Source organism: Marmota flaviventris, chromosome 11 (genome assembly GCF_047511675.1).
Source record: "Marmota flaviventris isolate mMarFla1 chromosome 11, mMarFla1.hap1, whole genome shotgun sequence".
Taxonomy (NCBI): Eukaryota; Metazoa; Chordata; class Mammalia; order Rodentia; family Sciuridae; genus Marmota; species Marmota flaviventris.
The window spans coordinates 91,304,061-91,319,743 of NC_092508.1; the positions used below are offsets into that span (position 1 = coordinate 91,304,061).

General features: G+C 38.4%; 1 protein-coding gene across 4 annotated transcripts in view; it reads right to left on the reverse strand.

Annotated features, from left to right (window-relative positions):
• Positions 1 to 9,522, reverse strand: part of Hnmt (histamine N-methyltransferase) — a 65,698-nt gene extending 56,176 nt beyond the window's left edge. For 2 of the 4 annotated variants that reach the window (XM_027936848.2, XM_071619217.1), the window contains exon 1: positions 9,360 to 9,522. Coding sequence is in view for 1 of the 4 variants with exons in the window: in XM_071619216.1 (XP_071475317.1) it covers positions 3,320 to 3,390 (71 nt within the window). In the remaining 3 variants the exon portion in view is untranslated. Of the gene's footprint in view, positions 1 to 3,319; positions 3,452 to 9,359 lie in introns of those variants that run through there. The other 2 variants (XM_071619216.1, XM_071619218.1) reach the window with 2 other exon arrangements.
• Positions 9,523 to 15,683: the final 6,161 nt, after the last annotated feature.

The following is a 15,683-nucleotide window of genomic DNA, read 5'->3' on the forward strand; positions in this document are numbered from 1 at the left end:
AGAAAAAGCTGGTTCTTGTCATAAGAGGAAACACCATCTTATACCATGGCTCTGTGGTTAAATTCTGAGATGAATCTGAAATTTTAATAAAATAAATTTTTTAAAACTCCAAGGTTTATAGGTTTTGAATGACTTAACTTACAATTGGTGTTATATGTAGAGAGATACCATAATAATAAAATTATTGGAGGGTAATAACTCTTATATTTTCATTCATATAGGTTTGCATATTTATAATTAAGAAATCAGTGATTGATATTTTAAATATGTTTTATATATGTGATTGATATTTGTATATATATTTCATTATGTATAACAGTCTATTAAAATTTATATATCCGGAAATTTGTACAAATTTTATGAAGTACCTTTAGTGTATACCACCATATGATTCTATACTCATAAAGGTGGAATGATCTAGGTTATTATGAGCTCTGGTTTGCTTGCATCCTATTCAGTGTTGTTAAGAAACAACAGAAGCTACTTGAGAAGATTCGTATAATAACATTGTGGTTTGGAAGAAATAAAGATCAATTGGATAATAATAATTAAAGAATTGGGAGAGCAAAAAATAATTCAAAGTGCCTAATTTGGGAAATTAAAGGAATGGTATTGCCCATAGAAAAGAATATATATTTTACATGTTTTTCAAACATGTAAAATCCTAAAGTATGCCAAATGAAAACAGGTACTTTGAGAATTTGAGATATATATGTAACAACATGCTATGGGTCCATAGCAGCTACTGATCCTGATAGAAGTATATATCTTTATCTATATGTATAGATATATTTTTATATAGATATATTTTTATATATAGATATAGACTTTTTTAGTCAAGACAAGTTCTATTTTTTTCTGATTACATAAGAAATGTGTGATTAGATTATCTTTTTAAAAGTGAATAAAACCAAAAGCTAGGCCTGAAGCCTGACTTGTATTCAGGTTTAACAACTACTGCCACCTGGTGGCTTATGACCCTCTTTTCACTGTTGGAAGAATTCCTGTTGATTCTTGATTCTGCACACCTAAGCAGGCATATGAGGGCCTGCTACAACAAAGATCTCAGTTGTTGAGGTGCAAAGGTTGAAGACCATGACAGAGACATGCTTAGTACATAAAGAGTATCTATCTACAAATATGTATACTTTACACTTTAACAATTTTTTCTCTTTCCTTTTTTAAAATTTATTTATTTATTTATTTGTTTGTTTGTTTATTTATTTATTTTTGTGGTACTGGCACTAGATATTGAATCAAGAGACACTGTTCCACTGAGCTGCATTCCATTAAGATATGTTCTGCCTCAGTTGCTGAGGCTGGCCTCAAATATGCAATCTTCCTGCCTCAGCTCCCCCTAGTCACTAGGACTACAGGCATGCACCATTGCACCTGGATACCTTAGTAATTTCTTATGAAATTTGCAGCCAGTGCTGGAATGCAGCAAGACTTCTGATGGTGACATTTTGGGTTAAAATGTCAAATCCCATCATGTATCTGAATCACTCCTTTCTGTTTTCATTTGATTCAATAGGTCTCATGTCGGCTGCTCTACTTGACTTTGGTGTGTCTCTTTCCTCAGTTCACTGAATAAAGGAATGTGACAAACACAGCCATTAAGGAAAGAGGAGGGGAAAGGGGATAGGGGATAGAGTCACAGTAAGAAAGAGGAAGAAGATGAGCAGGCTGAAAGATTCCAAAGAATAAGCAAACCATTGAATTTTTCTGAAGTAACAACCTGTTATGTGTACATACCTGCTACTGCTCTTGATTCTGAGAATGAAAGTTTCCTCTCATGGTCAACAGTTCACCACCTATAAAACTTTTTATCCTTTCTCAAGAACAATAGGCCACTTTTAAATTTCATAATGTCTCCTCTTGTCTCCTGATCCCTGGAAATTCCATTCATCTTCTACCAAAGCACTTTTCTTAGAACTTCCTAATTCAACGGTTCCACAGGCCAGAAAACCTTCTAATATTCCCCAAATAGAAGCAACATCTCTGTCTCAATACCAATTGCATTTTGCTTTCCCTCATTGTATCCTTCTCAAATCTTTATTATATGCCTATCAAAAAAATGCACTTAGTTGCTCTAGTTTATAATAACAAAATATTATGAACTGGGTACCTCATAAACAATGAAAATTTATTTCTTACAGATCAAGAGGCTAAAGTGCCCAAGAACGAGACATTGGCACACTCAGTGTCTAAGTGACAACTGTGCTCTCATAATTGGCCCTTCTTACCAGGTCCTTACAAGGAGGAAGAGACAAGGTCACTCTCTGGGATCTTATCTATAAGGGTACTAATCTCACTTGTAAGGGTTCTGCCCTCATGATTTAATCACCTCTCAAAGACCACCCCCATCTCCTAATACCCTCACCTTGGGTATTATGGTTTCAACATATGCATTTGGCATAGGAGACAGCCGTTCAAATCATAGTATGTTCCATATATATTAAAATGCAGATCCGTATCATTGTGGATTAACCTTCTTAGGATTAGACATTGGGCCTTTTCATTCTATATTCTATATATTCTTTTGGTTAATGGCTGCTAAAATAGATAATGCCTCTCTTCCACACCCTATCAGTGTGGTTCTGGATAGAAATTGAATAAGTGTGTGTTAGATCTTGAGGACATCAGATTCCATGAGGGTTAGAGAATAAAAGTAGGATTTATGTAGTGTGCATGCATGCAATACCCATGGGTCCTGAGCTTTTAATCTGGTTCTTAAAGCCCCACTCAGAATATATAGGTGATTTCTGCCAACAAGTGGGTTTCATACATTGACCAAGGATTTGGCTCTTTTACTAAGAAACTCTTTACCAATAATATGTTGATACAGTTTCTGGGACTCCTGTATTTTTCAGTAGAGGACTCCTCTACCTTTGCTAAAAGTATAGCTCCTGACTACCAGTAAGGCAAGAGAGGAGGTCCAGGGAGCCTAAGCTTAATCATGTAACACAAAGGAAGCAGAGGTAGTCCAAAGACAAGAAGGCTAAAAAGCAAGATAATAATGCCAGTAAGAGTTTCAAGTAAATAACAGAAGGTATCATATTCCTAGGACAGAGTTCTATGAAAAATAAAATTAAAAATACAATCACCAAAATAAATTTGATAGAAAGGTTAAAAATAAATTTAAGCATATTTTATTAAAAATAAAGCAAAGAGGCAAAAAAGAAAAAAAAAAAAAAAAACTGTGGAAGAAGGTGCTGATGGTGTCATCGGTGGTACAATTTTCCCAAAAGGAGCCATCACTGAACTGCTTGCAGAACTTGCCTGGACTATGAATCACTTGTATGCATTGTGAACTCACCTGTATGCATTGTGAACTATCTGTTGGTGAAGCGACTTGTGGTAGTGCTGGGGCCGCTGTGAGCCAATCATCAGCTGGCAGTCTGAAAGTTTGCTGGCAGCTGGAAGTTTGCTGGGGCCCCTTCAGCTGTGGCTGTCAACAAGAAGGATTAAGAATAGATACAATAGACAAGAGGCACTTGAGAAAGACTTGATGGAAGGGGCCATGAGCCAAGGAATGTGGGCAGCCTGTAACATCTGAAAAAGGCAAGGAAATGATTATCTACTGAAAGCTTCCCTTGAAAGGAATACAGCCCTTCTAACATCTTGACTTTAGCCCAGTGAGCTGCATATTAGACTTCTGCCCTTTGAACCTATAAAATAATATATTTATTATTCCAAGCCCCTAAGATTGTAGGAATTTGTCCCAGGAGCTCCAGAAACCTAAGAAAGACCATATTGCATTTATCATTTACTCTCTCCCCAGGTTGATTCAGGACACTTACTGCAGGCTTGCTTCCTTTATCTTTAGTCCCTAATCCTCAGGGGTCTGTCCTTCCCACAGAGTCTGGTCTCTGGCCTGCTAGAACACTGAGCCACCTCTATTCACTGTGGTCACACCTGTACTAATTCCTTGCCTGCTAACCTGCCCCTGGACTGCAGGGTGTCTTTGTATTAGTTCAGACTCTGGCTGTCCTAACTCAAGCCTTCCCTTAGCTCCTGAGGACAACAGTTTTGACAAAAACACTAGCTTCCTCTGAGCTTCTCTCCCATTATCACAGGGACAAAGAGAGTTCTGTACTGTGCCTCCCCTCTCCAACTTCAGGACTCCAGTGTACTTCTGCAATTATTTCCAACACAAAGATGAATCTTAGTTATCTTAGTTGAACTCTGCATGCACAGTTTTTAAATAAAAAATGTTTCCAATTAGCCAGCTCATCTTTCACTGCATCCTAAATGTCAGTCAGAAAAACTAAACTACTGGGTTCCAATTCCTGGTTCCAACTCCACAAATAATTATTAAAGAAGGGTCTTTTCTTTGAATTGCAAAAGATTGCGAAGACTGCTAAAAACTCGGATTCTCAGCCAGATGTTTAAGGGGAAATAGGTGAATGGTTTTACTGAGAGTCCAAAGAAGGCTCTCAGTGCAAAAGAGACATTAGTAATGGAGTAGACACCAAGTGAGTATGAGAGAACCAACGGAGGCAGGGAATCTGCAAGGGAGGCCAAGTTCACCCAAGTTCAGAACCTCAGTGATACAAGGAAGGCATTGGCTTTGGTTTAACAGTAATTTGTCCCAATTAGCTATTTCTCTCCAACCAAAGGCAAAAATTAAATTATACTCAAGTCAATATGAAAGGAGGCCTCTTGGAGGTTTAACATCTACAACCTCCGATCTCTTTTACTGAGCACTAAGAGGTGGCTTCGTAAATGTAAACAAAACTTGCAATCAGGATTTTTCATGAGGCCTGCAAAACCTTATTTTAGGAGACAACCACACTGCTGGGGGTAAAGAACAGATTCTCCTGTCTCATGTGCTTCTGCAAGGCTCTTTTTATTACAATGGAAATTTCCAAGGCTTGATGCAGGGCTCATATGTCAATGAAAGAGCTGCCATCCCAGCAGTAGAGCTATAATTATCTCCTCTTGTTCCTGAACTCAGCACTTGGCTGTTTGTTAATTAATGTTGCACCCCAGGAGCTTAACATTCCAAACTGTGGGTTACTAAACAAGACCTTGGTGAACAATGTATTGTTTGTGCTTTAGTTTTGCTGTTCCTTTCTCTATTATACTTCTCATTATAATTTTATTCATTTGACATATCTATATTGGTCTTCTTTATTAGATATGTAGAGTGTATAGAGATAAATAGGATGGAACCAATGCCTCAAGGTATGGAGAGCTGGCAGCTAAGGTGGCTTCTAGGGGAGTGCAGAATGTGTGGCCACCAACTTGGGTTAAGAAGGCAAACCTAAGTTATTTCTTTTCACCCTAAGCTTTCCACTTTCACTGTCAACAAAATAACATTTTCATTGCAAAATAACAGATTCAAGAAATGTTTAGCATTGTTGTTACAGACTTTTTAGTTGGTGGTTAATATTATAATAACCTTATGAGGAAAATGACATTACCCTTCTATTATATGTAAACTGCAGTTCCCAAATTTTCATGACACTCTCACAAATAAAGTGAGCTAATTAGTATAACCTGCATTTTACTTCCCATGTGCACCAATAAAGGACTTAAAGAAACAAGTGCATTCAAACAAACCATCACTCCTCTGAAAGGACTCAAGGCTATCCTCTCTAGTGGACCCACAATACTGGCCCAGCAAAGTCTATGCTACAATTGGGATCTCTGCTCTGAGAAAATCAGGGCCAAAATCTGTGAGTTGGTGAGTTGTTCAATGGCATATACTCAAAAGAGACTGACCAGGGTCAACCTCTGTCCTTCTGACCCAAAGTCATCACACCTTCTATCTTTGTGTGGATTGCCATTTACATTTACTGTCATGCAGGCTATTTTCCTTTGGCAGGTAAATTGGAATTACAGGACTGGGCACGAGGGTTAGGAGAGAGGGTCAAGGCAGAAGAGTCAAGACTGAAAGGGGCCTTCTGGGGTTTCAGGGCAGTTGCTCCTGACAGCAAACCACAGGATCTCCTAAGACAGTGCCAAGCAGAGACCCCACTATTTGCCTAAGCTGAGCAAAGATGAGATGGCCTCATGTACTCACCCTAGACACAAACAGAAATCCATACAGATTCCAGCCAATCACCCACTCTATGCCAAGCATGTATACCATTATTTGGTGACTTTTATCTATTTGTGTGATCTTCTTAACAAAACCCGTAAAGTCCTTTGGAACAGAGAAGTCCTCTTGTTTGTTTGTTTTTTTTTTTTTTTTTTTTGGTGCTCTCTTATTAACTTTGGCATAATGCAGGATGAATAGGTTTTGTCATCTCAAATTTCAAAGAGCATAGAAAGTCAACAATTATTAACCAAATGGATCTTCCTCAAATAGTGCCCTTTCTTAGGCCACAAATCCCATGTACCTGAACTACAATGCACAATCCTGCAGTCATTGGTATGGTGAGTTTCAGCTTCCGCTGGCCCTCTTTGGACATCAGTGCATACATTTTCCTCCCTCCCTCCCTCCCTTCTTCCTTCCTTCCTTCCTTTTCAACATTAAGAAAACCAAATGCTCTTGGAGAAAGTGGTCGATACAACCAAAATATCTCTTCTAGGAGTGCTGTGACATCGGAAAGGTGGACGTTTTACTTTTTGCTAAGGCAGTGAATATTTATCTCCCTTACTTTGAACAAGTACTGAACCATATATTATTCCTGTTTCATGCCCCGGTCTGTTCACTCTCAGCTCCATCTTCCTCTCTTATCTTCAAGTGAGGCTTCAACTTGCACAGGCTTTCTTACTGCACCATCCCTTTTTCCCTGGACATTTCTATGAGCTTTAAGTACCCACGGAGAATGCTGTTTCTCTGTTTACCCAACGAATTGGTATGGACAGAAGGTTTCATACTGTGCACCATTTGCAGGAACTATTTCTTATATGATCAGTAATTTTAAAGTGATGCACCTCCTCTGGCTCTTAAATATGTCATCTCAGGAACTGCTGCTTCCCTTTTCCTATCCCCTTCGTCATCTCTGTGTCAGACATGCCTCGGGCCTGTTGGGCATCTGCATTTACCAGTGGGCTGCTCCTCGCCCCCAGCTCCCTGGTAAAGCCCTCCGAGGAGTAAAATATTAGAAACAAAAGAGCCCATGGAGAATATCATCCAAAATGTTTCAGCTTGGCATAAAAGAATAGTGAATTAACTGAAGGTTTGTGCAGTAAAGTCTCTGTTCATAAACAAAAAATAAAAATTAAAAATGAATAACTTCTCTGCTCCATGGTCACTAAAGTTCTCTGGATAGCTCAAAATGGTGACTTTTGTGAATTCTATTTGCCCAATTTTAGGGGAGATCATTATAGACAAGACATTTACTATAGATCTGTTATTCAGACAAATAAAACAAGACAAGAGACCTGTTGGGGAGACAATCATATAACAAGATGACCAAGGCAGATATGGTTATGCAACAGTAATTCTGTTTACCAGTAGGGGTGCAGAAGGGATTCACTCAGGTAGCCTAACAGTAGGAAAAAAGGAAATCAAGGAATTCTCTTCAGTGAATTAATACCACAGTTGGGGCTTAAAGGTTGGATAGTTACCATCTTTTTTAAAAGGAGTTGATTGGTAGAAAAGAGGAAAAAAATTCTTATATCTGTTGTCATGTGTATTATTAGCACACCCTGGGAAACCTATAACTACTGCTTCTTCAGAATTCACTGCAGCTGGTGAATTGCATGGGCTATGCCCCCATGTAATTCCTATGCATTTGCTTAATTAAGACACTATGATAGACTGGGCAGACATTTCCTGGCGATTTATGATCAGCTGGAGAAGCTTACGTCTTGAGGCAGAGCTGTGAAAATATGCAGTTATGTTTATATAAGAAGTGGTTAAATTATTACCCTTCCCCGTCTTGATCAGGCAGAAGTCAAAAAGGTACATTGTTGTGGTTGACAAGCTGTATTTAACTGTTTGAGTTCTTTTCCTGGTCACTCAAAGCCATCCACAAATAAGCAGGAAGAAAGTAGCTCACACCCTGGGGTTGACATATTTTCTTTTGCATTAGATATTTGGAATCCAGGTTAATATGAAGAACTATCCTAAAAGTTACTGTTGATTAGCACTGGGAGTTTTTACCAAAATCTGTAGGTACAGAGCTCTGTGGGGCAACCATCATAAAGATCTTTACCAACATCTTTAATCAAGAAAGGTTTAGTGAAGTTTCACTTTCGGCTGGTACAATGGACAAGAAGAACCTGCTTATTGTCTTATAAAATGTTGTGAATTTTTCAATTTGAAGTATAACACTTTGAGTTTTCACACAAGTTACCATATAGCATGGTATTTTATTTATCTGAACTGAGTTCATTGAAGATTTCAGGCTGTATATTTGTAACAGGGATAAGGTTTGGGAGATATTTTCTCACTTAAGTTGTCTTATGAGTGACTGATTTCTTTTCTTGCAGCCCATCTGAACTGAACCATGAGACTGTAGTCTTAAAGTGTGTTAAAGATCAAGGGGAAAAAATGGCATAGGAAAAGTTCCATTCAGATAGGAAAGAACAAAAGAGGTATAGCTCACCCATTCCTTTTCTGATGAATGATGGAAGGAGAAAGAAAAAGAGCAAAAGGTTGTTCTTCCTACTGCCCCACCATGCATCACACACAGAAGTCTTTTATGAACATGGAAGTAGTTATGGGGCATCATACAGATATTGGGGAGCAGCTTCCTTTCCAAGCCAGATGGCTGGCAAGATGCATGCTCCTAGAGCAGCCTGTGAACAATATGCAATTGACTCATAGTTTCATAACTAGAGGTGCAAGTGAATTAGAGTATAAATCAGTCTTAATCCAAAATCTGTGGCCTTGCCATGATGACTCATGATTTATTTCTTTCTGAATGTAGAAACATGATGCTTGTGTTGGAAGGAAGATTAAATATAATAGATAGCAGTTATGCAATGTGCCTTTTGTCTTCAGGGATTCTTATTAGGACACATGGAGAAGTATAAAGGACAAAGAGTCTCCTTCCAATAGGTCTAAAGGTCAATGTGACATAACCAGGGGATAGGTGCAGGCAATGATTCCAGAAGTGATAGAATTAGAGGCTGAGTGCTACCTTTCGAGCTTTTACTGGAGAAATGAAGAAACACAAGAATAATAATTTTTGCAACAAGTAGCAAGTAGCTTGTGGTGCTGGTTTAATCAGGAGAAGAGAGAGCAGGGCTGAACAATTTGATGCAACAGACATTAATTAAACTGCTACCATATACACAGCACAATGTGAGAGTAAACTGAAACATAGACCATAACAGGGTACAATGGGGCACAATACAAGACAATGCACTGAAATTGATTTTTCCCTTGTTTTTAAAGCAGCTTCTTCCCCCCCCCCCTCTAATCTCTGTATTACTAAAGGCAAAATCTGTACCTGTGTGAAGGAGATACGGTGTGGATCTCTCAGGAAGGACTGAGCCAGTTAATAAATCCACAGCCCCTTTCACCTTGTCACAGTCTCCCTCTCTGTACTCCAGTATCTGTGGCCTCTATCACATATTATGCTCCTCTTATTTTCTTTATATCCTTATCCAGTTCAGTTTTGTTTGTCAGCCTTTACGAAATCCACACGAGTGGAATTCTCCTTAGACTCTTCCAGCTCGAACATAAATTGAAAAACAGCAACTTGGGCAATGGCCTGTTGGGCAATCTCAGGGCACTCATATCTCAACCAACTGAGTCAAAGAGGCCAGCTTGTTCTTACTGACAACCTAAAGACAAAGACACATCAGTGTTATTAAAAAGGCTCACTTTGGAAGTACAATAATGGGGATGATGTGGGAACAAAACAAATGGCAATGGAATTTTACTGCTTTTAGGAAACGAAAAATTATAGAGTGTTAGACTATTAAACCCAGATTGCTGGGAAAATGATTGGCCCTTCATTTGTACTCTTTGGAGAAGAGCAAAAACTAATGAGCTTAATTCTTCAAGGAGAATTATCCGGAGATAGAAAGTATATTAGGAATTTCTAGCAAAGTAATCAAGGGCATATCCTGTGCCCTGCACTGACCTGGATCAATTTGCTTTACTGGCAGTGTGTTTGTTATGGTTTAGATATGTGGTATCCCCCAAAAGCTCACGTGTGAGACAATTCAAGAAAATTCAGAGGTGAAATGATGGGGTTACGAGAGCCTGACCCTAATCAGTGCATTAATCCACTTGAATGGATTAACTGGGTGGTAACTCCAGGGAAGTAAGGTGTGATTGGAGGAGGTGGGTCACTTGGGACTGCTTTGGGGGTATTTATTTTGTCCCCGGTCTGCAATCTCTGTCACTGTCTTTCTCTCCCCCTCTCTCTCTTCCTCCCACCCACCCTTCCTGATGTCAAGTCCTGAGCTGCTTTCCTCCACCACACTCTTCCACCATGAAGTTCTTCTGCCTTACCTCGAACCCCAAAGAATGGAGTTGGCCATCTATGGACGGAGACCTCTGAAACCATGAGCCCCAAATAAACTTTTCTTCCTCTAAAATTGTTCTTATCAGGTCTTTTGGTCAAAGAAGAAAAAAGCTGACTAAAACAGTGCTCAAGGTTGATGTGGGGTTTCCTGAAAGACAGTAGAGGGGGTGAGAGAAAGAGCTATGCCTTGCCATTGCCTTTTCCTAGGTCCTTGTCCTAGCTCTCTTGCTTTCATTCCCATCATGATAGAAAGCACAGAGCATACTCAGGGACTCTGTTCTCATATGTACAAAGATGCCATACACAAATCTAGTGATTCTGAACATGCAATGTGAGGCCTCAACGACTCTCAGATGTTCAAGATGGAGCAAGCCCTTTCCCACCTGCAGCACATTCATCCTCAAACTGACACTGGCTTTTCCCTCAATCTCAAGACCTAAAGCAGAAGCTGTATGGCCTTACATGCCTTACTTTTGATATTAAAGCACATGCTGCCTGAGTTATAATAGCTCCAAAGGCAAAGGTATGTGGAAAAAAATGGGGGAAAAAAGAATTTGACAATAACATTGGCCAGAGAACACTCTGGAAGAGCTAAGGAAAGATGCAGGCTTTTCTTTCCATGTCTAGGCGGACCAATGGCTGGAGGGACACTGCACAAAGATTCACCAAATCCCTATCTGTGCCCACATCCTGGGCACTCTGTAGACATTTCCTGTCTCTCTTGCAGTTAGGCAGCATTTGAGTGCAGCCAGCCAACTGGGCACAGCAGAAGCCCTTATTCTCCTGTGAACAGTCCTGCTTCTCTTCTCTTGTTGCTGCTGCATATTGACTGACACTCAGGGAGCCTCTGAACCCCTTGCTAGAGATGGTGGCTCTTCTTTTACCCAGATCTCTGAAAGACGGTGCAGACCACTACTATGTTGTGTTATTATTATGGATTGCATTGTGTTCTTTTCTGTTTTCTCTTTCTCTCTCTCCTGCCTCTCTCTAGAGCATAGAGGAAAGGGAATGTGAGAACACAGTGAAACAGTGGCCTTCCAAGTGTCATGACACCTTTATCCTGGACTTGTAGCCCCCAGAGAAAATCAGTTTACTCTTGTTTGTGCCCCATGCTGTGTGGTGTTTTGTTATGGCATCCTAAGTGCACTAATACAACTGTAGATGCCACTCTCAGCACAACCTCTATTGCAGATCAGATCCTATGTGATGAAAAATAAACCTCTTTTTTTTTTTTAAGCCACTGAGACTTCAGGCTTCATCTCTTATAACAGCTAGTGTTTACATTTCTAATACAAAGGCTAGGCAGAGCTAATCAAGTTTGTGATATCCCTTTTCTGGAAGTATATAGGTTTGGTTTTTATATCCAAATTTTCCTGTACTGCAAAATGTTCCTTGGGGTTAACTTCCCAAGTTCATTTTTTTTTTTTTTAATTTAATGCTTCTTTAATAGATACTTTTAAATCAGAGCACTTTTTTCAAACCAATTCAATCTTTCATATATTTCATGAACATTATCATTTCTTCCTCATAGAAATCTCTGAGGTAGAATTATTGTTAACTCTGTTTCACAGATGAGAATACCGAGGCACAAAGAGGTTGAGTGGTCAATCCAAGGACACAAAGCTAGAAAAGTCAAGATTTGAACACCGGCATCCTGACTCCAGACCTCTATGCTTTCAACTACTACCCATACTAATTCATTTATCTTCCTTGTCCATGTTTTTATTTATTTATTTTTAAACTAAAAGACTTTGGTTTTACACTATCTTTAGATGAGACAAGAATATTACAAATAGTGGGAAAATGTCAACTGAAAGGCACTTATAATTCATTTTATTCTAACACCAGAAATAATTAGGTCTCAATGAATCTCAATGATTCATGGCTCAAACTGTGCTCTACCGACCTTGAGATGAGAGGACAGAGACTCAGAATCTGAGAGACTGGATAGACTCCAGGCCCTCTTCAAACCTGAAAAATTCTGATTAGATGGGGACTCCTTAAGGGCAGAAGCTTGCATTTTATGCTGAATTCTATACTTTATTCTTTACATACAACAGGCAATAAATTTTTTTAAAAATCTGATAGAAATGGTCATTTTGGAGTTTTAATACCAGCTTGATAAAACTTTTTCAAAAAATTTCTTTTTCTAAATAATCAAAGGCCCTTACCCATTTTTTCCCCTTTAAGGTTTACATGGCTTAGATTATGTTTTTTTTTCAATAACACTGATCTTTTCTAATAATATTTTGTGTGCAATAATGCTCCTATACTTAGTTTTCAGCTTTGTCATCTCCCAATTGATTGTGTTAATTTACCAAGACAGGGTCAGGAGAGTCCAAATTAACTGGGACACCAGGTAGTGGGACAGCAAGAAATTACAGATCTCAGAGTCGGTCAGACAACTCTGGATTTAAACTCTTGCTCTAACATAGCCCTTACCTGGGCAAGTATCATGTTAATTGGGCTCAGTTTTCAAACTTCAAAAACAGGGGTGATAAGATTCTACATGCAGGATTGTTGAAAGGACAATTGGATTGTTTAAGACTATGCTTTTTTTTTTTTTTTTTTTTGTACCAGGGATTGAACTCTGGGCCACTTAATCACTGAGCTATATCCCTAGCCCTTTTTTGTATTTATTTAGAGGCAAGATTTCACTGAGTTACTTAGTGCTCAGTGCCTTGCTAAATTGCTGAGGGTGGCTTTGAACTCTCAATCCTCCTGCCTCAGCCTCCTGAGCTGCTGGCATAGGACTATGTTATTATTGTATTTAAAACCACCTGAGCAAAATGATGATGATGATAATGATGATTTTAAAATTCCTTACTAAAGGCCCCAAAAGTTTTATTATAACTTGTAGATTTTTGTCCATCTGACAAAAAATTTTGTGGAATATATAACTCCAAAGGTAATTATATATTGCCCTATAAAATATTAACTCTCTTTGAATACATCTCAAATATCTTATCAAAAAAATTATTAAATTATCTATAAATACCTAGACCTCAAATGTTCTTTGAACTTGTCTTAACCTCTACTTGATTTCTTCATTAATTAAAGAGTTGAACAAAATCCTTGACATGTATTCATCATATATTTGCATAAGAGTCCTAATTTTACCTTTTTGAAATTATAGTTTAGCAATAGGAATAAAATTCATAGTCAAAATGTTAGTACTTAGCCGAGCACTGTGGTGCATGCCTGTAATCCCAGCAGCTCAGGAGGCTGAGGCAGGTGGATCATGAGTTCAAAACCAGACTCGGCAAAAAAGAAGTGCTAAGCAATTCAGTGCCGCAGCCCGGCTGGCTGGGCAAACTAACCAGGGGGGTGACGAATAACTTGTGTACGTTGATACAGCAGGAGTAGGAGCCGTTTATTGCAGGACAGGAGCAGTATTTATACATTCCACACAGCTTATCTAATTAGCATAAACTAGATACATCAGTCAACCAATAAGGAATCTCCACACTTAATGGCTTGTTTTTGTTACTTCTCAAACCACTCCCTCTGGCATTTTGCCAGGCACCATCCAGACTTGTTTACGAACTCTAACATTCCCCTGGCTAAATGCCAGGTGTTATTTTGACTTGTTTACAGACTCTAACAATTCAGTGAGTCCCTGTCTCTAAATAAAATACAAAATAAAGCTGGGGAGGTGAACTAGTGGTCAAGTGCCTCTAGGTTCAATTCCCTGTACTCACCCCTCCAAATTCATATTAATTCTTACATAAGAATGATTATTATTATCAGTTGAGGTTGAGTCAAGAAAAATTGATTGCTCTTCATAATTATATATATAAAAAAAGTCTTCATACAGTGACCAGGAAATGTACACGAGTCTTGGAAAACAGAAAAAGCTGAGGTCCAAAAAGCACTATGGATAACTTCAGCCTCAGCTACTAACAAAGCAGTTCCTTATTCATTGACCTTTGTCCCTGAATCTCCAGAAATATCTCTGCAGCTACTGCAGTCTGCAACCATGATGGGAGTGGTTTTCTAGTATGGCTTCTCGGAATCTCACATCTGTCCTACAAACACTTCTAGAAAATGATAGCCTCTCATTGTTTTCAGTCTCCCAGAGAAAGCAACCTCTTCTAGATCAACCAATCAGTAAGCACGTGGAGAAGGCGATTATGCAAATGTAGTTCCCAAACTCTCTGAAAAGCAGAGGAAAGTTTTGAAGGAAGTGGTGGTAATGTCAAACTGGGAACTGATAACACAAGACTTAGGTGTTCACATAGGTGCTTGCTCTCTCACTTAAAGGCAGATTACTGTGTACTTTACACAGGCAAAGAATCACTTGGTTTATATGGAATCAGAAAAAGAAAAAAAAAAAAGAGTGTTGAATATTTAAACAGATTTGACTAGTTGAAAAGTCCCAGAATTACCATTTTTCAGTCAGAGCAACAACATGGAGCATCAGAATGAATTCAAGACTGGAAGCCAGGGAAATTAGGTTGCCGCTCCAGTCCACCCTTGAACTAACCAGTTTAGTAAGAAGAACTTGAGCCAGTCACTCACCTCTTGGGGCTTCAGTTTTATCTCCATAAAACAAGAAAAATACTATCTGCCATAACTCAGAAAATTAGCATGTGGTTAACAAACGTGGAAATATTTTAAAGTGTATGAGTGCTCTATCAATATTTAGTTTTCCACATCAACATGAAGAGCTAACATTTTCTTGGTTTAATGTGAAGAGGCTTCCAACATAAAGTTGGATTGGGGACAGATTAAAAATAAAAAAAACAAGAAGTGGAGCAGGTATAGTTAAAAAGTCCACACACATTTTCAACATTCTTCAGATGTGTTTCAAACAAAACTTTCAGTCCAACATTTATAACATTTCACCTATATTACATATGGCACATACTCTGATCAATGGGTTTTCCAAGAATCTGAGAATTAGGATGTAAACATTTTCCTTTGGTTAATATACAAAAACTCTAGCAAATGGTGGCATAATCTCCTGGGGAAAGGCTTAGCAAAGTGTCAAAACATGTACATACATGGAAACTGTAGGGTAATGGAAGTATTTGCATGCTATTACAATTATAAATACAAGATTATGCATTTGCTGAAATTCATGGAACTGTGTACCACAAAGACTGAACTTAACTGTATTAAAATATAAAATAAATTGTTAAAAATTTATTTATTACTATATATAAATCTAGCTGTAAATTGCATTATAGTAAAATTATAATGCAATCTCATTAAAAAGAACAAAATCTAAATACTATACTTTCTCAGAGTTTTGTTCTAAGCCCTTAATGCCTTTGTGAGTGTGTGTGTGTGTGT